The 22,161-nt window shown below is 51.0% G+C and overlaps 8 protein-coding genes across 8 annotated transcripts; 6 read left to right on the top strand and 2 right to left on the bottom strand.

The window, feature by feature from the left end:
• Window positions 1-1,213: 1,213 nt before the first annotated feature.
• On the bottom strand, window positions 1,214-3,708 carry N7481_001056 (uncharacterized protein; the record flags this gene model as incomplete). The annotated part of the gene is made up of 3 exons (XM_057260275.1): window positions 1,214-2,238; window positions 2,313-2,590; window positions 2,654-3,708. 3 exons carry the CDS (start codon window positions 3,706-3,708, stop codon window positions 1,214-1,216), a joined length of 2,358 nt encoding a protein of 785 aa, XP_057128107.1.
• Window positions 3,709-5,435: 1,727 nt separating this feature from the next.
• N7481_001055 (uncharacterized protein) lies at window positions 5,436-7,118 on the top strand (the record flags this gene model as incomplete). Its single annotated transcript, XM_057260274.1, has 4 exons — window positions 5,436-5,600; window positions 5,803-5,977; window positions 6,072-6,198; window positions 6,323-7,118. 4 exons carry the CDS (start codon window positions 5,436-5,438, stop codon window positions 7,116-7,118), a joined length of 1,263 nt encoding a protein of 420 aa, XP_057128106.1.
• A 1,277-nt stretch (window positions 7,119-8,395) lies between these two features.
• Window positions 8,396-9,781, top strand: N7481_001054 (uncharacterized protein; the record flags this gene model as incomplete). Its single annotated transcript, XM_057260273.1, has 6 exons — window positions 8,396-8,624; window positions 8,735-8,744; window positions 8,830-8,853; window positions 8,939-9,083; window positions 9,149-9,579; window positions 9,652-9,781. The coding sequence occupies 6 exons, from the start codon at window positions 8,396-8,398 to the stop codon at window positions 9,779-9,781; spliced, it is 969 nt and encodes a 322-aa protein (XP_057128105.1).
• A 643-nt stretch (window positions 9,782-10,424) lies between these two features.
• On the top strand, window positions 10,425-12,999 carry N7481_001053 (putative C6 transcription factor; the record flags this gene model as incomplete). Its single annotated transcript, XM_057260272.1, has 2 exons — window positions 10,425-11,015; window positions 11,086-12,999. The coding sequence occupies 2 exons, from the start codon at window positions 10,425-10,427 to the stop codon at window positions 12,997-12,999; spliced, it is 2,505 nt and encodes an 834-aa protein (XP_057128104.1).
• Window positions 13,000-13,545: 546 nt separating this feature from the next.
• On the top strand, window positions 13,546-14,351 carry N7481_001052 (putative oligosaccharyl transferase subunit Dad1; the record flags this gene model as incomplete). Its single annotated transcript, XM_057260271.1, has 3 exons — window positions 13,546-13,788; window positions 13,945-14,117; window positions 14,285-14,351. The coding sequence occupies 3 exons, from the start codon at window positions 13,546-13,548 to the stop codon at window positions 14,349-14,351; spliced, it is 483 nt and encodes a 160-aa protein (XP_057128103.1).
• A 558-nt stretch (window positions 14,352-14,909) lies between these two features.
• On the bottom strand, window positions 14,910-17,796 carry N7481_001051 (putative mRNA splicing factor RNA helicase (Prp16); the record flags this gene model as incomplete). The annotated part of the gene is made up of 3 exons (XM_057260270.1): window positions 14,910-15,275; window positions 15,341-16,881; window positions 16,941-17,796. The coding sequence occupies 3 exons, from the start codon at window positions 17,794-17,796 to the stop codon at window positions 14,910-14,912; spliced, it is 2,763 nt and encodes a 920-aa protein (XP_057128102.1).
• A 324-nt stretch (window positions 17,797-18,120) lies between these two features.
• N7481_001050 (putative prefoldin subunit 2) lies at window positions 18,121-18,885 on the top strand (the record flags this gene model as incomplete). Its single annotated transcript, XM_057260269.1, has 4 exons — window positions 18,121-18,265; window positions 18,334-18,424; window positions 18,576-18,768; window positions 18,853-18,885. Coding segments are annotated over 4 exons (462 nt in total), but the record flags the coding sequence as incomplete, so codon positions are not given.
• Window positions 18,886-20,561: 1,676 nt separating this feature from the next.
• On the top strand, window positions 20,562-21,525 carry N7481_001049 (nuclear transcription factor Y subunit beta; the record flags this gene model as incomplete). The annotated part of the gene is made up of 4 exons (XM_057260268.1): window positions 20,562-20,718; window positions 20,997-21,107; window positions 21,172-21,364; window positions 21,420-21,525. 4 exons carry the CDS (start codon window positions 20,562-20,564, stop codon window positions 21,523-21,525), a joined length of 567 nt encoding a protein of 188 aa, XP_057128100.1.
• Window positions 21,526-22,161: the final 636 nt, after the last annotated feature.

The raw sequence follows: 22,161 nt of genomic DNA, 5'->3' as shown, positions 1-22,161 counted from the left end.
GGTACACCTTCTAGGCAATCTCCTCCGTGGCATCGGATAAACTCCGCACCTCAAGCATGCTACTCCTCCTTACATGATCATTTGTCAGAGCCCACCATATCCTAATTGAGTATAACTACTCGCCCGTGTGCTGTTAGTACTACCGATGCGATCGCCGGCGTTCAGTACTTTATCTTTATTCCGACCTACCAACTATTCCAACAGAGTCCAAAGTACAAAGTAGTACAGACAGAGTACGGAGTCCTTGCATACTTCCAGCATCCGGAGCATACGGAGTATACGGAGTATAACTCAATCAAGTGACATTAATTACCACTCCAACTAACTCCAACTAACCCAAGGCAGACCATTCCACCCGCCAAGAACTTAAACAAAGAACTCAAACTGCCTGCGACTGCGCCTACACCCGGACTCCTGGACTCCTGGACCACTGGGTACGGAGTAAAGGCTGAGCTAAAGCCTTTAGCCTAAGTGCGACGGTGACCACCAGCTGTGACCCTCTCTTCCCTTCCTCCACTCCTGTCGGACGACGATCAACCCGACGCTGGACTTCGGATTCTTTTATCGCTCCGTCATTCAACTGACGCCATCCCTGCACCGGACCGTTCGAGAGCTGGGGTTCCGCATTCATGTTTCAATGGGGTAAATGCTTGATGCTGATTTTTTGGGTCTGTTAGCTCTGTTCCCTTGGCTTCTGCTGCTCAACATTCTTGACGGCTTTTTTTCTGCTGCCGGATCTTCGGTGTCTTTTTTTTTTTCTTTGCTTTTTTTTCCCTCTCTTTTCTTTTCGTTTTTTTTTTCTCTCTCTCCAAGCTTCTCTTTTCTGAAGCTATGCCTTGGGGTTCGGAGTATACTTCTATTTCTTTCTTTACTGGCTGATCACATCGCTACATTCGGGTTCTACTCATGAGCTTTCTACCCATCTCTCTCGCTCGCTGGCTCTTTTCCTTGTAAGTGAGATTGACTTGTATTTTGTTCATTTCGTCCTTCATGTTATATGTTCATCCTTCCCTTTATTTTCCATCCTTCCATTTCGTGTACCATGCTTGTTTATACAATATGCTAATGAGATATATGCAGAACCAACCATGCCAGGTTCTCTTCCGAGGACAACCACTGACATACAGTGAAACAGTGAAACCCTCCGCAATGAAGAGTGGTATGCGCGAAGTGAGACTCAGCCTTGACATCTAGCCAAGACAGACTGAACCCATCAAAACTCCGGCAAAGGCGGCATCCCAAAAATGCTCCCATCCGGAAGCCATCCATCCAACTCCATGCCAGTCCCAGGAATCCCTCCGCCCTGCGGAGCGAGTCTCTGCGGGTCATACGCAAATTGCGGTGGCATCGTCGCCTGCGGATGTGAGGGCGAATGCTGCTGATGGTATCCACCCCCCATAGAGTGGTAGAACTGATTATGCCCATGCCCATGGCCATGCCCGTGTCCGTGTCCATGTCCATGTCCCTGGCCTCCATCCATCGGCCACATGCCCGCATTACTCATAGCGACGTATCCATCACGCATGCCCTCCATACCCGGCGGCATGTGGGCCACACCAGGTGGGACGGAGAACGAATCTACCGCTCCGGGTGGGACCTGATCCATATGTCCGGCCTGTTCCTGCGAGCCTGGTAGCCGTGAAGCCGGCATTGGTTCAGTGGCCGTTGACGGACTCTCGGGTACAGATACAGATACCATTCCAGGCCCAGCTCCGACTCCAGCCTCGTCGGCCACGGTATATCGATTCTCCAACCGCTCTAACCAGTCCCGTCCCTTAACAGCCACAACCTGGTACCATCTTGTCGGAATCTTGTATTTCCCGCCTCCGCTCGCCTCGCCCAGTTTATTCGCCATCGCATCAAGATAGTACCCAGCGTTTACGGCGTCCGGCGTAACGATATGCCCCAGTGCCCCGGTGCGCACAGAGAAATGGATCTTCAGTAACGACGTCACCGCCATGCCGAATCGCGTGTACATTATGTTCGGCATCCTACGCATCGTGTCCGTGCTGCAGGTCAATACGGCGTCAAGCATCTCCTGTGCTGCATTCATCCATTTCACGTTGATGTCGATTCGGATCGCGCTCAGGGGAGGAAGGGTCGAATTCGCGCTGTCTTCTTCCAGTGGTGGGAGGGTGAAATATCGGCGTTTGATGGCGTCTGGGTCTCGGTAGCCCTCTCCCACGCCTAATTCGTACATGGCGAGAACGGCGGAGCGGTATTCGAGAATCATCGGTACTGGAGAGGAAGATGTCAGCCAAGTTCCGTCTGTCTGTCTGGCTGTCTGTCTGTGGCGTTTGATCGATCCTTACCAGTCAACATGTCATTGGGAGTACTCTTCTTCCACGCTTCCATCCGTTTATCGAACCACCGCAGCACAGCCTGGACGCGGGACTCGGTTAGAGGCGAGGAAGCGCTCGTGTCGTCCAAACCAAAAGAAGACATGGCTTCGTCGGTTATTCTCTGAAGTTCGAACCAAATGGCCAGGTGCTGGTCTGTTCGGTGCGGTGATCGCTCCAGCTGATTTATGCACTCGGCCATCCAATCGTTGAATTGAAGCAGATTGGGTCGACGGGTCTTCATAGCGACGCTGTATGCTCAAGTCAGTCAGGGAGATCCTTCTTCTACTGCTTCGAAGGCTCTGAATACTTACGTTGAGCTTAGATGATAACAGCCAAGGACCGCTCTCGCCTGTTCCGCCAGATGTTCGTCATGCGGCTCATGCTTGCTACTTTTCCGATCGGATTTCTTTTTCGAAACTCGTCGCTTGGTGGCCAATCCGATCTCCAACGCCATCGTCGATGCAATATGAGTATACTGATAGAACTGCAACTTCAATGGCGACCCGGGTGGGTAATAGAAGACGATCATGACTAGCAGTGCCTGCACCAGTTCCAGCGACTTTTCGCCCTCGATAAAGAACTGCTCCGCATAGAGACGGATCATCTCACGATTGAGAACGCTCGCCAGTCCCGCATCGACGGAAATCGACGCCGCTGCGATCACGGAGAGGAACAAGATTGGCTTCGATTGTCGCAACTGTGCCGCGGTCGTGACAGCGGGAAACACGACGAGCGGGAAGAACGACGACAGCTCATGAATAAAGAACGCCACCAGATGCTCCGAATCGTCCATCGAGATAATCCCACGATCGACAACGTCCTCCATCGGTGGTTTACTGATCTCGGGCGAAAACTCCCCTTGCAGACCGACGAAAGATGGCGGGGCAGACAGCGCGCCGCTGCCGTGCATTCCGGGGTGTGCCGTACTGGCGAAATCGGGCGAGTAGTTGATCAAATGCTCAGCGGTAGTACTACTGACCGACCCTTCAGCGATGGAACCAAGGGTGTCTTGAAAATCCATCTCGTCGTCGTCGATTTCTCGGGAACCCTCGCTACCTTCGGGGGACTCCGGTTCGCTCTCTTCACGGATCCGATCCTTTAGCAGGGAACGCATCATGCGCATTTCTTTCTCCAACTGTGCAACTCGCGAGTCGGTCCGCTTACGAGGCCGACGTCGCTGAGGGGCCACGAAGACACAGGTCTTTTTGCCTTTCGCACATCGCTGGCACTGGTTCGGCGTGGATGGGCTGGGGAGACAGCGAACCTTGAGACTTCTACAGGATTCGCAGGATCGGTTCAGCTGCGCCGGTGTTGCCGGTTGGCCTGTATTGTGTGGTTCGCCTGGAGTGGAGGAAGCCTCTGACATGTTCACACTCCAGAGCGATGAAAGAGAATAGGCAAATGCACCCACTCAAACGACACCGAGTCAATCACGGATCACGAATCACGGACCACGGGATATATTCAAAGCCCGCCCCGAAAATAATCGAGAAAGATAGCACCGAGTGTGTGTGGTGAATTAGAGAGGGAGAGAGAGAAAGAGAGAGAGAGAGAGGGATAGAGAGAGCCAAAACGCAAAACCAGGGGGGTGTGTGTTATTGGATTGGAACTCGTTTCATCACGAATGCGCGTGGAGGTCTGGCGAGCATGGATGAGGCCACAGTCCAGGCAGAAGGTGGACAAGCACAATGGCAATCACAAGCACGAGAACAAGCCGGTTTGTTGGGGGCGGAAGAGGAGATCGATACGACGAATTTGCACATACGGAGTAGATTCTACACTTTCTTTTTTGCGTGCAGGCCAGAGAGAAGAGTCAGGACTCAGGACAGTGCCGATCGAATCGAATGGCGGCGAGCAGCGAAGGGCCAAAAAGGTAAAGAGGGAAAAAAAACAATGGAGCCCTCCTGAAAAGGAAAATCAAAAGTCTAATAGACGAAGAAGGAAAAGAGAGAAAAAGGCGCAGAGCAGGGGTTCGGTTCGGGCTTGGCCACTATCATGTGCGGATGCGAGCGAGCATGAGGGCCGAAGCTTAAAACGAGCAGAATATGAATCACAGAGGAGAAGGTGTTAGGTAAGAGGTCGAACGACAATGATGTCGCCTAGCAAGGTTGGCGTTGGCACTCCACAGCTGTCACTGGGGTCCGGGGCTTAGGGGCTTAGGGGCTTAGCGAGGATGAGGTTCCGGTGGGTTCTAGTGAAGGTGTATGCCCAGGGGAACCAAGATCTGTGGCAGTGAAGCGGGCTGTAGTGGGCTGTAGTGGGCTGTAGTGGGCTGTAGTGGGTTGAAGTGGCACTGAAGTGGCACTGAAGTGGCACTGTAGTGTCACTGTAGTGGTAACTCTGCTGGATAGAATTCAACGGTGGGCTGAATTAGGGAGGAACAGCCACGGGGGAGACCAAAACGTTCTAGTCGAGGGGAATAGGAAGGGGAACCCTAAAGTTAAACCTGACGAATCAATTGGAAATATTATCAGTAACGGGATCGACTCTCCACTCAGTGCAGAAAAAGATGCGACGGCTACGACCGACTGCCCAAATCGGGGGGGCCTTGCGAGTCGGTTGGCGGTGCCGAGAGTTCCACGAGTTCCACCAGTTCCACCATCTCGCAGTCAACTGCCTAGCCCGATGTCCGCGGAGTCCGGGGGGGATCAGCATTCAACTTGAACTCTGTGACATTGAGTAGCATTCAAGAAGTACTAAGCCGTTGATCACTGGTGATCATGATGCTGGCGAGTGCCTGGGGCACTCGTACTTAGTACAGAGTTTACCGTTGCTCTTCCCACCGACACCACACCATATATACCTATTCACTCCCTCAAGCCTCAACCTTATACTCCTACTACACTCCTCCCGTCTTCCTTCAGCCTCATCTCATCCGTGGCTTCACCCTAGCCACGCCCGTCGGCATATTCGCTCTTCCCACCGACACCAACCCCACCACCGGAGATCATCTCCATCCCATACCCCGAATGTCCGAAGGCACTGGGTCGGGATATTCGTTCTTTTCGCCCTCTATCAACTATATAATCAGCGTAGAATCAATTTAAAAATTAAACCAAACCAAAATACTTCTAGCACTCACTGTCTCCCAAAATGCCCCACGTCCCCTCTCTGCTCCAGACCCTGAACGCCACGACCGAGACCCTCAATCGCTCGGCCCTCGACCAAACCGATCGCCGACAACTGTTGCAAGCATGTGATCGGTTACAGCGCAGCCTAGAGTCACCCGCCGACACTACGGCACGCCTCGTATTTTCGGTATGCCGGTGGGGAGAGGTGGATGCGGCCAAGACGCGAACCGCATCCCCTGCCCGTTCTTTAATTCCAGTTTTTTTTTTTTTTTAAACTACACTACCTACCCGTTGTAGTATGCAGCATGCAGTAGTCACCTACTGCATTTGACCTTTGGCTTTGACTTTGACTTTTGGTGAACTAATTTTGACTTTTTCGATATACATAGGCCCACCAGCTGATGGCCCTTCGTCTGGGCGTCGATTTGAAGCTCTTTGACGCGATAGACGCACAGGTCGGTGACGGTCCTGCTTCGGCCGGATCTTCAAGTTGTGTTCCAGATCGATCATTCGATGTTTCGGCGATATGTGAAGCGTTGTCTCATGCAGACCCGTTGTTGATTCGTAAGTTAGGCTCACCTCACCACCGGCGCCATAGGCAAGGCAAGGCAAGGCAAGGCAATTTACGTATGTACTAAATACTTTATTTTCCGTGTAGGGAGGATCATACGATTTCTGGCCGCCATGGACGTGGTAATTGAGGTGGATCGGGACCACTTCGTCTCGACTCCATTGGCCGCGGCTTTGGTGTCTAGTTCGCCCTTTTCTGCGGCGGTGATCCACAGGTAAACTCTTGTTCCATTCCAGACCAGACCAGACCTCGGCCAAGACAAGATTTGAAGATACTCGTTAAAAAAAAGACGAGGGCAAGAGGAGTCCCACAACTAACAGACTCCGAATCTATTCTAGTACGCATTTCACGACCGTTCTGTCTAGGTTACCTGAATATTTCCACTCCAATGGCTGGAAAGATCCAAACGATGGATTTAATGGGCCGTTTCAATTTGCTTTGGGGACTGAGGCCCATTATTTTGATTTCTTGGGCTCAACTCCTTACTATGGACGTGCCTTTGACACAGTCATGTCCATGTCCTTTCGTCGTCGGGGCCGTGACTGGTTTGAATTCTTCCCGGTCGCTGAGCGACTATCCAACTCGAATGATTCCGAGACTTTACTTGTAGATATTGGCGGGGGTCAGGGCGAAGATCTGATGAAGTTTCATTCTAGATTTCCCACTTTTCTACCTGGTCAACTAATTCTGCAAGATCTCCCCAGTGTCATTGAGGGTGCTCGGAAGAGCAAGGATCTTCTTTCAACTGGCATCAAGACGCAGGAGTATGACTTTTTCGAGACACAGCCGGTGCACGGTGCAAGGGCTTACTTTATGCGAACTGTCTTGCACGATTGGCCGGATAAACAGGCAGTCTCGATTCTAAGTCGTGTTCGTGAGGCCATGGGGTCCGACTCGGTGTTGTTGATTAGTGAAACTTTACTTCCTGATTCTGGGGCTCTGTTGCCTTCTGTGATCTCGGATATGCAGATGATGGGGTCGTTTGCGTCGCTTGAGCGGACGGAAGATCAGTGGCGGTCACTTCTTGATGCTAGTGGGTTAAAACTGGTGCAGGTTTGGTTGCCGGATGGATGTGATCGCAAGGCACAGTCGCTAGCAGATCAGCCTGCTCTGTTGGAGGCAAGACTGAAGTAGTAGATAAAGTTTGGAGAGGTGTGGGGTTGAATGCCAGTGGCTGGATGCACTGAGCTAAACGTTGCTTGTATACATAATAGTACTTCCCAGCGGCCCAATGCTTGGCAATGGGGGCCGTTGGATTTCGTCCGATATAAATCTAATCTCGGAAATAGCCATTTTTAGAGTTCCCGTGAAGTATGAGAAGATGTTACTAGTTACTAGCAACTGCCAGCAACTCCCGCTCATTGATGTATATGAGATTGCTAGTATATACTAGTTCTGACTCTAATGAATGCCACCAAGCTGTCGTTAATTTAATAATACGGCCGAAGTAGGTAATAATTGATACAAGTATGTTTATGACGTCAGATATCGAGAAATGACTTCTTTCATAGATGGTGCGAATCAACCTAGTACATACTTCGTATATTATCTCGTATGCGGAGGTAACGATATTCTTAGGCGTGCCGAGCGGGGCTAGGCATACTCGTAATCCTCATTTGGGGGCCAAGGACTGCCCAGGCGTGAGAAGGGGAAGTCCCCGGCTGCACAGGGTGTGCTGTTAGTTGACCATCAAGTTCGAGTTTGAGGATGGACTGGATCTGGGGCGATGCTTAGCAGAGAATTTGATATAGTTCTACCTCTTTAAAAGGCTATATGAGCTAAATCGAGTGGTTTCCAGACCCCCAGTCATCGCCAAGACTCGTACACGCTGCCCGATGCGGGTGGGGCTGAGATGGCTTCGCATTCATTTTGCGAATACGAAAATAGATCAGAGAGGAGATTCTCTCATTATGGGAGATGGATGTGGTCTATTTGTATATTTGAGTAATTAAATATCACTAAGTATTAGTTTACTCATATCTAGACTATTTTCTATACCGTAAGGTTACTTCGTATCATATCGACTCGTGAATCATCGATCTTCAATCATCCCGCTGGGACCCGCAACTCCACTCTCAAAGGGGAAACTGGCCACATGCGATGGCTAAAGTCTTTCTCCGCCCATTCAACCCTAATCCCTCTCCTCTCCTCTCGTGTTCTCTCTCTCCTGAACGACCGATCTTCTCTTCCTTGTCTTCCTCCCATTTTCATCTCCTCCGCTCTCCGTGTGCCCCTGGTGAATCGTATCCAGGCACTTCCGCTCGCTCAGCCCTACCCCCTTTCATACGCGCCCGACAAAACTTGAAAATTCTTGGACACCCCAATTCCGCCCACGCTCACCCCGGACTGGACGGCGACTCTATATACCGGAGCATGCGACTACTGCTATACTTCACCAACCCGATATAACGATGCGATTCATGACCCCGGCCCTGCTGGGGCTCGTTGGCCTGGCCTCTGCTGTCGCTCTCCCCGCCAGTAGCACTGCCACTGCCCCGATCGAGGCCGTCGAGACTGAGAACCCAAGCCCCGATATCACCCCTGACAGCAGTGAGATCCCCACCAAGTTCACCGATGTGCGCGAGAAGATCGTCAAAGAATACAAGAATGTGAATGAGATCCCCACCGCCAAATACTTCAGTAAGTGCTTAAATCTACACCCCGGGGGCCGCCTCATCTTGGCAGGGGCCGCGCGGCCGATCCTCAACTCTAGAAGTCATCTTCATAGACTAACAATGTTTTTCTTCCAGCTGAATCCAAGTACGTTGGGATCCTTCCACCTGGAATTACCCGGAAATTGCACGAAAAACTGGTCGAAGATACTAACCTCTGATTTTCTTTCTAGCTTCCACTATCATTATGACGGCCGGTATGTTGATTTCGTCTCAACCCGACCCTACCCTCCCTAGCCCCGGGTACCAATATTCCTCTGCTTATCGCTAACGTCCCGCCAGATTCGCCGATAAGCAACTGCCCGAAGAAAAGGTCATTCCATACCTGTCCGCCTTAATTCAAACATACTTGAAGACGATGGAATCCATCGGTGCCGAAACATGGATCATGCACGGAACTCTGCTTGCTTGGTGGTGGAACCAAAAGGTAAGAGCGTTCCCACGACCAGGAACGCGGGCCTTGAACCACGCGCTGACCAGACTTCTGAACAGATCTTCCCATGGGACAATGACCTGGACGTCCAAATCTCCGAACCGACAATCCATTTCTTGGCGGATTACTACAACATGACGGAGCACCACTTCGAGATTCCTGACGGGGAGGCGGAGGGCCGCAAATACTTACTGGAGATCAATCAACACTACGCCGTCAAGGACTACCGCGACAGACTGAACGTCATCGACGCCCGCTGGATCGACATGTCCTCCGGTCTTTTTATCGATATCACCGCCGTGCGCAAGGATGAGACCAAGGAGTCAGGGTGGCTGATGTGTAAGGATCATCACACCTATCAGCAGGACCAGATCTGGCCCCTGCGCGAAAGCTATTTTGAAGATGTTCCCGCCAAGATTCCCTATGCTTATGTTGAGCTGCTGAAGGATGAATACGGCGCCAAGTCACTTACTAACGCAGACTTCCATGAGTGCGTTCCCCTCTCCCCAGTTCCCTAGGGTCATTTTATTTTCTGGATCACTTTTGTGCTAACTCTCCTTAGCCACCACTTTAACGGCGAAACCAAGATTTGGGACCAGGTGAAGAAGCAAGCGAAGCGCTTCCTCCCCCGAGCCTTGGGCGGCGGCAAGCCGAAGTCCATCCGCTCCCTTGGAATTCGACAATACGCATGAGCATTTGAAATGCGACTATACGCCCTTGTTCTTTGTTAATATCCGAGCATACTCGTCATATCTTGCGCCCTATGTTTATATCTGTACCTTGGGTGAACCGATCCTAGGAAATTTCCGATGATCTCTTTTCTGCATATACACGGCGTTGGCTTACGTTTGGACATGCGTTTGGACATACGTTTGGACTGGAACTTGAATCTACTGTACCAATTATCTTCTTCTGTATATATTCATAGTTATATGAGGATTTTTCTGTGTCAATTTACTTGATGATCTGTGTCTCTCTTCAACTTGCCCTAGAATTTCTATTTTCTTTGCTCTATTTGTTTTTGTGGCTGCACTAGCAAAATCCTGACGTGGATGCTGTTTCGAAAATACTCCCTCTTTTCTACTTTGGACTACTCAAGTTCCAAGTTTCCCTTATATTCAAACTTTCGGAGTTCGGTGATTGGTGATCAATCCGAGACGGAAAAAACTTTCCCAGCCTAGTAATCCAGGCTGACTCACTCACGAATACGAACCTTCACTCCGAGTCTCGCACGTGGTTTGGCCCCTAAGGAGGAAATCAGTTCCTTTCTGACCTCATTCTTGTCCCACCATCAACTTCAAAGTCCATCCCGACCGGGAAGAATGTGTGCCAGCCATGTCCTACCATTCAGCGTCTCCGGAGGGGGTGCATCCATCCCCCACCAGCGATAATTCTCCGACCGCACTGCCTGTCTCCGCCACCGCCCCGCGTCCACTCTCGGACAGCTCACGGAGCTGTGTCACCTGTCGCCGCCGTAAAGTCCGTTGCAACAAGCGTACGCCGTGCTCCAATTGCACTAAAGCCGGTATCGACTGTATCTTTCCTCCACCGGGCCGAGCCCCGCGGAAGTCCAAGCGTCCACCCGATGCGGAGCTTCTCTCACGCCTGCGGAGGTTGGAGGGCGTCATCGAGCATCTGAGTGGGAAGAACGGCGAGAGTGGGGGTGGTTCGACCTCCAGCATTTCGCCGACTCAGCCTACGCCGGCGACTATCCCTTCCATATCTTCGGAAACCGCTCCCGCGCCCTCGGTGCCAACATCTTCAGATGCAGAGAAGAAGCCTCAAAATGGAGGCTGTCCGTTTGAGGATGCCGATCCAAAGAAGCCTGCCACAAGGAAGTTTGAAAATGAATTTGGGCGGTTGGTTATTGAGGAAGGGAAAAGTCGATATGTGAGCAATCGCCTGTGGGCGAGTCTCGGAGACGAGGTATATACTCATCCTCCAACCTATTTGTGACTAATTTGTGTCTGTGTAACCATGCTGACGCACATCCCAGATTGAAGAGCTCCAGGACATCCTCGACCACTCCTCCTCTGACGAAGAAGACACACCCTCCAAAGATTCCCCGGAATCATCGCATTCAGGCTCACACGATGGCTTTCTTTTCGGTTTCTACGCCCTATCTCAATCCATGCGAGAGTTTCACCCGCCTTTCCAGAAGATCTCGATATTCTGGGATGTCTATAAAGAGAATGTAGCTCCTTTGGTCTGTATTCTGCACACCCCGAGTACCAGGAATCTTTTGATCGAGGCGGCCCAGAACCCTGATGCCCTCGACAAAAATTCCGAAGCTCTTGTCTTCTCCATATACCTGTCCGCCATCGTCAGCTTGTCGCCTGAGGAGTGTCTCTTGCGATTTGGCGAGGAGCGCAGCAGCGCTGTTAAGCGATATCGTTTCGCCGTGGAACAGTCGTTGGCCAGAGCAAATCTTCTTAACACCCAAAGCCTCGGACTTCTGCAGGCGGCGGTCCTCTTTCTGATCTGTGTGCGCAGAGAGGATGATTCTAAATTCGTTTGGTCCATGACCGCGATCATTATCCGTCTTGCCCAGGGCCTTGGTTTGCATCGCGACGGTACCAACTTTGCCCTTCGGCCCTTTGAGACGGAGATGCGTCGACGTTTGTGGTGGCATATCTGTCTTCTAGATATTCGCGCCTCCGAGGACCATGGGACCGATTCACAGATTCATGAAAACATGTATGATACCCGCCTGCCGTTGAACGTCAACGACGACGACATTTCCCCAGAGATGACCGAGACCCCCACGGAAAGGGAGGGATGCACAGATGTCACATTTTGTTTGATTCGTGGCGAGATTACATGCGCACTACGCCGAGCAAACTACAGTTGCCCAGGCACTCGGTTCAGCATGGGAAATTCCGGCCCGTCCATCGAAAACTGCGAACGCATGATCCAAATCATCAGCAGCCGAGTTGAGGAGCGATATATCAAGCACTGTGATATGAACATCCCGATTCATTGGGCAGCCGCAACTGTGGGACGTCTAATCCTAGCAAAGCTGTGGCTAGTCGTGCACCACCCAATGACCCGAAAAGACCGTGTCACTACTGTCTCTCAAGCAACACGTCAAAGTCTATTCCTCACCGCAATCGAAGTCCTCGAGTTTGGCCGTCTCCTTGAAATAGACCCGAAGACAGCGAAATGGGGTTGGCTCTTCCGCACCAACATGCAATGGCATGGCGTCGCATTCGTTCTATCGGAAGTTTGCGTCCGCCCAATCTGCCCCGTTACTGATAGAGCCTGGAATGCCATCAGCGCGCTATACAGTGACTGGAAGTCTCAAGCGACGCACAAAAAGGGCATGCTCTGGCGCCCGCTCGCCGCATTGATGAAACGAGCCGCAGCAAGCAGAGCCAAGCAGCAAGCGGAGCTTCGATCAAAATTCGGCCCGAACCCTATCCCATATAAACACTCGACGGTTGAATTTGCAGCCGCACATCATCACGCCCTCCCCCATATCCACATGCCGACTGATTCGCCGGCACTGTCGCCCTTGCCCGTCCAGGGACCTGTTTCTGACTCCAATCCCAACCCCTTGGATATCGATCTCTCCCAGGGTCCGTGGGAGGCAGTGCAAAACATATTTGGAGATACAAATCTTCTCGCTCCAACTATGCTTGATAACCCTCCTCCCCAAAATCCGACTCTGGCCCCGGCTCCTGCCCCAATGTCACTTTCTACCCTCCCAACTGGCATCAACTTTAATACACCGCCGAGCAACAATAACAATATCAACAACCCATTCATCACCCAAGAAACTATACCCGAACCAGCCCCGCTTAGCTGGGAAGAATGGGACCAGGTAATGCGGGACTTCCAGATGGATGTCGAGAATGAAAATGGATCGGTTCCAGCGCAGGGTATTAATGTTACAGAATGGTTTTCATAGATCTTGACCGGGTTGGCGTTTTACACTTGGGATTTCTATGCAAGGTTGGCTCTTGTTTGGCCAAATAGGTTCATATTGATTGGGATTCTTTCCATTTGGCGCTCACAATGGGCTCTTACGATAAGATGATTATGGTGTTATGGGTTCTTTTTGGATTGGGCCTCTCTCCCTTTCTCTTATACTTCCACTCAATGTTTTAGATACTCCTCTCTCCATACAAAGATTTACGCTGTTTTCAAGGTGTGCTTTTGGATAGCTTTGAAAGATATAACCAGAAATCAATTTACCCAATTTGTCCAGTAAGATCATACTTTGTTCCCACTCAGCTGTGGGGAATCCATACATTGTACTATCAACCACGTGACCGACACCGATAACGAAGCTCCCAGCTGGCATCAACTGGAACCCCATCCCCACGCCATTGCCCACTACCACCTTCTCACAGACGACCCAGTCAAACTCGGAAATCTCAAAACGGCCACGCCGAAACTCATAGAAAAGAAATTCCAATCTTCCCCACAAAACCCCCATCAATTGCCCACCACCATGCCTGCTAAACGACACGCGGCCTCAACCACCTCCGCGGCAACACCCTCGACACCAACACCACTCTCTTCCGGCCCAACGACCCTGAAAACAAATGCCTCGCCCGCTGAAATCGCCGTTCATGTCTGGCACCAGTACACCGCTACTACATCGCAGCGCACACTCCTCCTGGACGCTTTCATGGTCTTCCTCGTTCTAGTCGGTGGTCTGCAGTTCTTGTACTGTGTTCTGGCCGGCAACTACGTACGCCCAGTCCCCTTCCCCCTCCCCGTCCCCTTCTACCTTTCAAATCCGGGATCATCTTCCATTGCAGAGGAAATTGATCCTCCATGGAAGGCATCGAATTGGATCAGATTTGAGCCCGAATCTAGTTCCATATACTAACACTCTATACTCTAGCCCTTCAATGCCTTCCTCAGCGGTTTCAGTGCTGCTGTTGGCCAATTCGTTCTGACTGCCAGTCTGCGCATGCAGACAAGTGGCTCTGGTTCCACTGATGCCAAGTCTAATTCCAAGGGGAAGACTGCGTCAACCGAGGACAGCGAGCAGGGGACGGGTATTTCGCATGAGAGGTTCGTATACACCCCACCTACCCATTTATGCTATACATCTTTCCTTTGGACCAGAGCAATTGCAATTGCAAATATTGGTTGCCTTGCCTTGCTTCGCTTCATTTCATTTCATTTCACTTTGCTTTGCTTTGCTTTAATAGCCGTAACTAACGATATTCTTTCAACAGAGCATTCGCCGATTTCATCTTCGGAAGTCTGATTCTACACTTCTTCTGCATCAACTTCATCAATTAAGCGCGCCCGTTCCGGTTTCACAAAGGCCCAAAGTCAAGCAAGGGCAACGGCGTGCCGACAGGTATTTATCTGTCATTGATTGATTAGGCGCGTCGATGATGCCGAGGGAGGGCATTTTCATCGCTAGTCTCTTGTTAGTTCTGGCGCTGGTCCGTTTAGAGAGATGGTGATTTGGTCTTTGTTCTTTATGAGCTCGAGGCCCTTGCTTTTCTGGCAGGACCGTTAGAAAGTGGACGAGATTCGTCCAATCCTAGGGATGTTGATATCTATCCGAGTCCGAGTCATCTATCCGGTCCGCTTGACTTGGCATTTCAGTTTGAATGATCATGGTTTCATTGTATAAAATATCGGAGCGAGATTGCTGAAAACTTAGCATTATTCAAGTTTACCCGGAATTGAAGTAGCGTATTGTACTAGTTAGTATGTGAAGGGTATCTTTATTTTGGTTGCTAGATTATCTCATCCCGAGGTCCATCGCATCCAGTTTATCCATCTAACATCTGGGTATTTTACATGATGTAATAGTATATAGAAGCCGCACTATCCAACAAAAGGTGATTAGAACTGACGTCCCGGGCGTCGCGGAATGACAGGTTTCTTGACCACACTGCCTCCACTGCCGCCACCATTTGCACCCGGCCGAGAAGAAGACGAGGCAGTCACTCCGCCAATCTTTTTGCTGCCCTTGATAACGGGTCTGCGGACGGCAGATCCACCGCCAGCTTCAAATTCCTTAATGCGTCGCTTGGGATCGCTACGCTCTTCTTCGCGGATTTTATCTGCTGCGGCGCGTTCACGATCCACTGCCATCTGGGATTCGATTTCCATGCGCTTGTTGAATTCTAGCTCTGTCACCCGGCGTTCACGCTGTGAGTATCCCTTCTCCTTTACGGAGTAGAAGACGCCACCGAGTTCAGCGAGCCACTGTGATACAAGTTAGATAGGTTCTCTAGATAAGGGTGATTGAAAATGATTCAAACAAAACTTACATGAGGGTCTACAGCTGTCACGGTAGACATGTACTCCTTAGCGGTCAGAATGAGCTCGTGATACACGACATACTCGGGAACGTAGCCCAGGCCATACAGGGCACTGGTAGGGTGCAGGGCCATGGTAACGCTGGTGCGAAGGTTGATGAACTCGCCAATACCCTTGACGCGTGCGGCTTGGTGGTAGAAGCCAGAGCAGATACATTTGCGGATAAGGTCCCAGTCTGTTCCGCAGCTAACGAGGCTCATTTTTTGAACGGTCATGATGTCGTGAAGCTGGTCGCGAACTTCCTTGGCGCGGCGCAGAGTCTTCGCGTGGAGGAAGTGCCTGGTGCACCACGCGTCTGAAAATCCGTTGGACTTCCATTGAGTGTAGACGTGGAGAAGGGTTAAGTGATCCGATTCGGGAACGAAGAATTTTTCGCGGGCGGAATCGGATTCTTCTTGTCGTTCCTTTGGTCGATAGAAGACGTTGGGGACGGAGAGCATAGAAACGATAGTGAGCATTTCTTCACTGCATCCGTATTCTTCTGATGCCATGATGAGCAGTTTGGCCAGAGGGGGATCCATAGGGAATGGCGTCATTTGGCGACCTAGATGAGTGAGTTCACCTAGATTGTCAAGTGCTCCTAAGGACCAAAGCTCGAAAAGAGATGTGCTAATGGTCTCCTGGGGTGGAGGATCCATGAAATCGAAATCGAGAAGATCCTTGACCCCTAACGACTTCAGTAAGAGCACTGTGTTCGCAAGACTCGTTCGTTGAATCTCGGGAATTGTTTGTATATAGAGCTCATTCTTATAGGCAGGCTCGGTGTACAGTCGATAAGCCTTTCCAGGACCGGTTCGTCCAGCCCGACCTGATCGCTGGTTCGCATTGGCCTGGGAGATTGGCGTGATTTGAAGCGTGTCCATACCCATGCGCGGGTTGTACACCTTGAGTTTAGAGTAGCCTGCATCCACAACGTACATGATACCGTCCACTGTCAAACTGGTTTCGGCAATATTCGTGGCAACGATAACCTTGCGCACGCCAGCGTCTGCCCTTTCAAAGATTTTTGCTTGCTGCTCAGCTGGCATCTGACTGTAAATCGGCAGAATGCTAAGCTTTGGTGGATCATTAAGCAATTTCAATCGTTCGTCAACCAAGTCGCAAGTAGCCTCAATATCCTCTTGTCCGGTCATGAAAACAAGAATGTCGCCGGCACCTTGCGAGACGTGAATGGCCAAGACCTGCTTGACCGCACTATCGACATAATCCTCACAAGGGGTACGCGAGAAGTGAAGATCGACTGGGAATGTTCTTCCGGGGATGATGAATTCGGGGGCACCGCCATAGAAACGTGAGAAGCGGTCCGAGTTCATAGTGGCCGAGGTAACGATCAGCTTGAGGTCCCGTCGGCGAGCGAGAACCTTTTTGAGAAGACCCATCAAGACGTCGGTATTCAAAGCTCTCTCGTGCGCCTCGTCCATGATGATGCAAGAGTATTTATCAAGATCGGTTTGAACGAGAGACTCTCGCAATAAAACACCATCCGTCATATCTGTATACCTTATTAGTAACAGCGCACGTACTGGGGATCCTTTACAGAGCGGCACTCACACTTAATCATAGTCTTACTACTGGTGCAATCTTCGAAACGAATCGCGTAACCAACCTCATCGCCGAGATCTACCTCCATCTCCTCGCTAACACGCTTTGCGACACTCATGGCAGCAACACGTCGAGGCTGTGTACAGCCAATCATGCCAAACTTTGAGTAACCATCTTCGTGTAGGAACTGGGTCAACTGGGTTGTCTTTCCCGAGCCAGTCTCACCGACAACCACGACGACTTGGTTATCCCGAATGACTCTCAACAAGTCCTCGCGCACCGCAAAAGCAGGGAGGAACTCTCTTTGCTCGCGCAAAGTCTTGCTCTTGCTGAACGCGCTAGCACCACCTTCCTCTTTTTTCAAGTGTTTGGAGAACTTATTACCACCACTTTTATAAACATCCTCCACAGGCGCAGCCACAGCGCTATCGCCTTCGTCCTCCTTGACTCCCATCAGGTTACCCAAAGCTGTACCGGCCATGTTTGTAGCCTCCTGGGCCTGCTTTTGTCGCTCACGTTGCTGCCGGCGGTCGCGAACAACTTTGCTTCCCTTCCGACTAAAGACGGCCATGTCGCTTTGAGGGTCTCGAATAGCTGATATCGGCTCTAGTTGCTTTGTGAAGATGGTGCGGCCATCGAGGAACGGTGGTCGGAGGTCGTGGACCAGCAGATGAACTCGAGTCGCTTCTTCATCTTCGGGCCTGAAGTCGTTGCCATAGTCTCTCCTTTGCGCGACACCAGATGTAAGCATACGATTGGTTTCCCAGTTGTCAATGTCTTTGCGTTTGGCATCGCGGAACGACGGTGGAATATTCGAGGCATTCTTCTGCCGCTTAGCCGGCGGACCCGAGTCATTATTGGACATGGCGATGAGATATTCCGGTCTGATGCCCGACGAACTGCGATATCCCAAACGCGTTCGGGATCGGGGATTGAAGCTCTGATGGCCTCCGATGAACGTTGAATTATCGGATTGCGGGAGGCAAACACTGCAAACCGTTATCAGTCACGTGATACGTCTTCCTTTTTGGACGATGGGAATTATTGTAATGTTTCTGTGGAAGATAAGTCTAAGATAAATAAAATCTATTTTAATAAGTTTGAACTTGATCTGCGTCTGCTCAGAGTGTTTCCTTTAATTGACATTTCCGTATCCATATCCATATTCTGTTCTTTCTTGTGCTGAGAGTTTCCACCGCGGCGGCCGCCCGCAACATTCAGCAACCGCCCCGCATCGTCATCTCAACTTTTGAGCTCCCTGAATCGCATTGCATCGAGTCCGCACAACATCATCATGTCGAGCCAACAACAAATTGACCCGAAGAAGCAGCAGGGTAAGCTCCCCCTCCGGAACTCTCTCATCAATTTTCTCGCTAGCTGACCCCTCCACTCCGCACAACAGAGCTGCAGCTTCAGTACACCAACTTCAAGAACACCCTCCAGCAACTAGCACAGAAGATTGGGGATATCGAGCAAGAGGCCGAGGAGCACAAGTGAGTTAGCATTTGATTTGCGCTGTCTGTAAAAAGCCATGAGCATGGACTGTGTTCCAGGTGGGGAGGAGAAACCTACAACCTCGAACCCAGACTGGCGCTCAAACTTCGAAACATAATGTTGATTCAACTTCTTTTCTCTGTGATCTAGGCTTGTCATTGAAACACTTGACCCTCTCCCTCAAGATCGGAAATGCTTTCGCATGGTGAACGGCGTTCTTGTTGAGCGCACTGTCCAGGATGTCCTCCCGACATTGAAGACCAACTCGGACGGACTGAAGCAGGTGCTGGAGGATATGTTGAAGCAGTACAAGACAAAGCAGTCGGATCTGGATAACTGGAAGGTGAGTTGAACCGCTCCCTAGAGCTTCCAAGGCGAGAAGTACTTGTATCGTGTGAGGCTAACCGCTTTTCTTTCCGCGCTACAGAAGAAGAACAACATCCAGGTCGTACAGCCATGAGCAACTCTACTCTCGTGTATAATCTGTTACCGGTTTCCTCGGGTGCAATGATCTACGGAGGAGCAAGTGGCTACTGGCGTTTCGTTTTCGGGCAAGGCATCCAACCAGATTAAATCTAGCGTTTCACTTGGCCATTTGGAATAAACAATCAAAATGATATGAGGCATGGACCTGTGAAGACCAAAAGAACCCGAAGGACCTGATATTCTAAGCCGATCGTGTAGACCTCCATGGATCGTAGAGGGTAGACGGGCTACGATATACCTTTCACTGGCGTCACTCTAGTCTCACTGTGCAGCTAAGCGAGGTCTAGCCCAGTTGACATAATGCCTGAGCACCGTACACATGATCGGTAGTGTATCCAGAACAATGGGTACCTAAGATCTTCTCACCTTCGCCTGCATGGTGGTGGATGCAAGCCTGAATGCCTGACCATCGAACAAACCAGATGCGTCGGGCCCTGGGGACCCAACCTGCCGGGGCATGGATCGACGAGAATCGTTGACGCAAATCAGAATCTCAATAATGAATCTTCTTCTAGTTGTCATGCAACTGACCAGTCATCATGCATTGTACACACTTATACTAGTATATGGGTGGTGGTACTTGAGAAGTAGTGTAATGCAAATACACAAATACACATGAAAGTGGGAATTGATGGGGATGGATAGGGTAATGACAATACCGGTACTCACAGGCAGTTGCAACTTCGAGCTGAACCTCTCCTCTCCTCTCTCTTTGCTTCTCTGAGACCATTCCATTTCTCTTCGACTCGCGCGGCTCGGTCGGAAACTCATATTCAACCTTATCCCTATCTTAGATCTCTTGGTGGGTCAATATATCGTTTGACTTGCGTCCTACTTGGTGAGTGGTCAACCCGGGTTCCTATTCGATCAGGGAGTTCTGGTTCGCCAATTGCTCTCAAGCTGGGCCTCCCCCCCCCAAACTCCCCCTCAGCGCTCTGACACCACCCCAGACGAATCGGAAGAATCATACGTCCATTGGATCCCTGGACACTTTATTGCCTCATTGCCTCAGGCTTAGGTTAGTTCTTGCTTTGCTTTACCCCCGCGCAACCCTGCACAACGTGCGACGGAAGTTGGGCTCTCCCCAATCCGACCCACACCCTCCGCTTCCGCGTTGCATCACACATCCCTCCACCCCCCCCCCCCCCCCAAGCAGCTCAAAGAAGTCCCATCCCAACGCGTGAGGCGCGCGCGCATTGGTATTTGCACTGCAGCTGGTGTGACGCGATCGCAACTATACCCTTCCAACCTTTGCCATCCATCCCCGTTTTAGCCCCCAGGAGGCTGATTGGGTCTGCGCACGAGCGCGTCGCAAGTATACCGGAGCTCCTGCTGCAGTACTTGTCAAGTCTCTCTGCCCACCCTAGCTGACATTCTCGAGGCGGCCGCGAAGTGTTCGTACCCAGCCAATACCACATCAGCCCCCCCCCCCCCTCCCTGACCTGAACCTGACCACCCACATCCCATACCCACTTCCGCATACACAGCCGATCTTGGGCTGTGTCCGCACACCGGAGTTGAATCGCGCGCGCGCACCGCGCACCAGTCATTCGGGATTTACTGACGTGGACGTGTCAACAGACCGAACCCTTGCCTTGACTTGACGCCCAAAGGACCCGCCCCGAGGCGTTCAAATATTCATTCATAATCATGTCGTCGACCTCGCCCTCAAAGGAACCGGAGGTAGACCCCGAGGTGCAATCGGGCGAAGAACAGGAGCATATGGACAAAGATTCGCACGACCACGCGATCGCACAGGGCGAGTTCGAGGTGAAAGAGCAAGATCGGTGGCTTCCGATTGCAAATGGTTAGTTGCATCGCCTTGCAGGCTTTTCGGTTGTTCTGATTTGCGCGTACCTTGCTGCTGATGACGGACCACTACCGTCTGCTGCTTCTGTCTTCCCCGCCTTTTTTGTCCGCCCTTTCAGAATCTTCCCCTCCCCACGATATCCACGAGATGCGTGAAAACGCGCGTGAGGGACTTCGATGGGAATTTATCTCTCGCCCTTTGCGCTTTTGATAATTCTGCGATCACTGAGACCGTCGCATACTGGATGTCGCCATGCTAATATTCAATCTATATAGTCGCTCGCATCATGAAGCTCGCCCTACCTGAAAACGCAAAGATCGCAAAGGAAGCCAAAGAGTGCATGCAAGAATGCGTGAGCGAGTTCATCTCATTCATCACTAGTGAGGGTCAGTATCTTATCCATCTCATGTCTGTTTGAGAGGGGGTGGCGAATTCTAACGAGTATAACAGCCTCGGAAAAGTGCCAGCAAGAGAAACGAAAGACGGTCAACGGCGAGGATATTCTGTTTGCCATGACTTCGCTTGGATTCGAGAACTACGCCGAGGCCCTCAAGATCTACCTCTCCAAGTATCGCGAGACTCAATCTGCCCGCGGCGAGAACCAGAGACCCCCCCAGCAGCGGTTACGGTGGACCCATCCCCGGTACCGCTGGCCAAGGTCGCCCCGGGTTCCCCGACAATGCGGAGGGGGCCAACAGCATCATGAACCCTAGCCTGGACCCCTCGCAGCAAGACCCTTCAGCATACGGGTATGCACCCATGGTTGGTGAACCACACAACGGTGCCGGCGCCGACGCGTACTAAGGAGGTGAGCGCTTTGGATTTTGATATTCGGGGAGATGGCGTCGGGTTTATTCCATAGGGTATATTCGGGACCCGAGTTTATGCGTCTTTGGGTTCGTTTTATTTGTAGTGGCGATGCGGTTGGCCCCCCCACTCAGGGGGAAAGACTGCTGAGCCTACTTCTGGAGTTTATGCGGAAGTTTTGGCGGGATAAATGATGGCAACTTGTATTTATGACCGATGTCTTCTTTTTTTTTCGAGAGCATGAACAGGCTTTCCGATAGAAATGAGACACCCCCGCGGCCAGTGAGGTCCTTGCCTTGAAGTTGTTACTCCTATAATTCCTGTAGTTTCTGTATGGTTGTTCCTATAGTTCCCGAGATTAAGTTTCCCAACCAGCTGCAATCTACGGAGTATCAGATAAGCTGGTCTCGTGATTGGCTGGGCGCATGACATAGTATGGGTTGCCGATGCTCTGAATAGTATGTTATGAGAGAAAGAGATGTGAATTGAGATCAGTATTCAGCTATGGATTGAGCAATGTGTTAAAATACTTCTAGATACTTCTAAGTAAACTTTAGGCGTAAGTCTATCTATCTTCTCGTACTCGTACAACCAATTATCGGGATTTGCCTCCGAAATATTACCTAAGCCTCC

Source organism: Penicillium waksmanii (assembly GCF_028829765.1).
Source record: "Penicillium waksmanii strain IBT 27052 chromosome Unknown utg000001l:1.0-4852451.0:1.0-4856178.0, whole genome shotgun sequence".
Classification (NCBI taxonomy): Eukaryota; Fungi; Ascomycota; class Eurotiomycetes; order Eurotiales; family Aspergillaceae; genus Penicillium; species Penicillium waksmanii.
The sequence above is the reverse complement of the archived record's forward strand: the minus strand, read 5'-3'. Positions and strand labels throughout refer to the sequence as shown.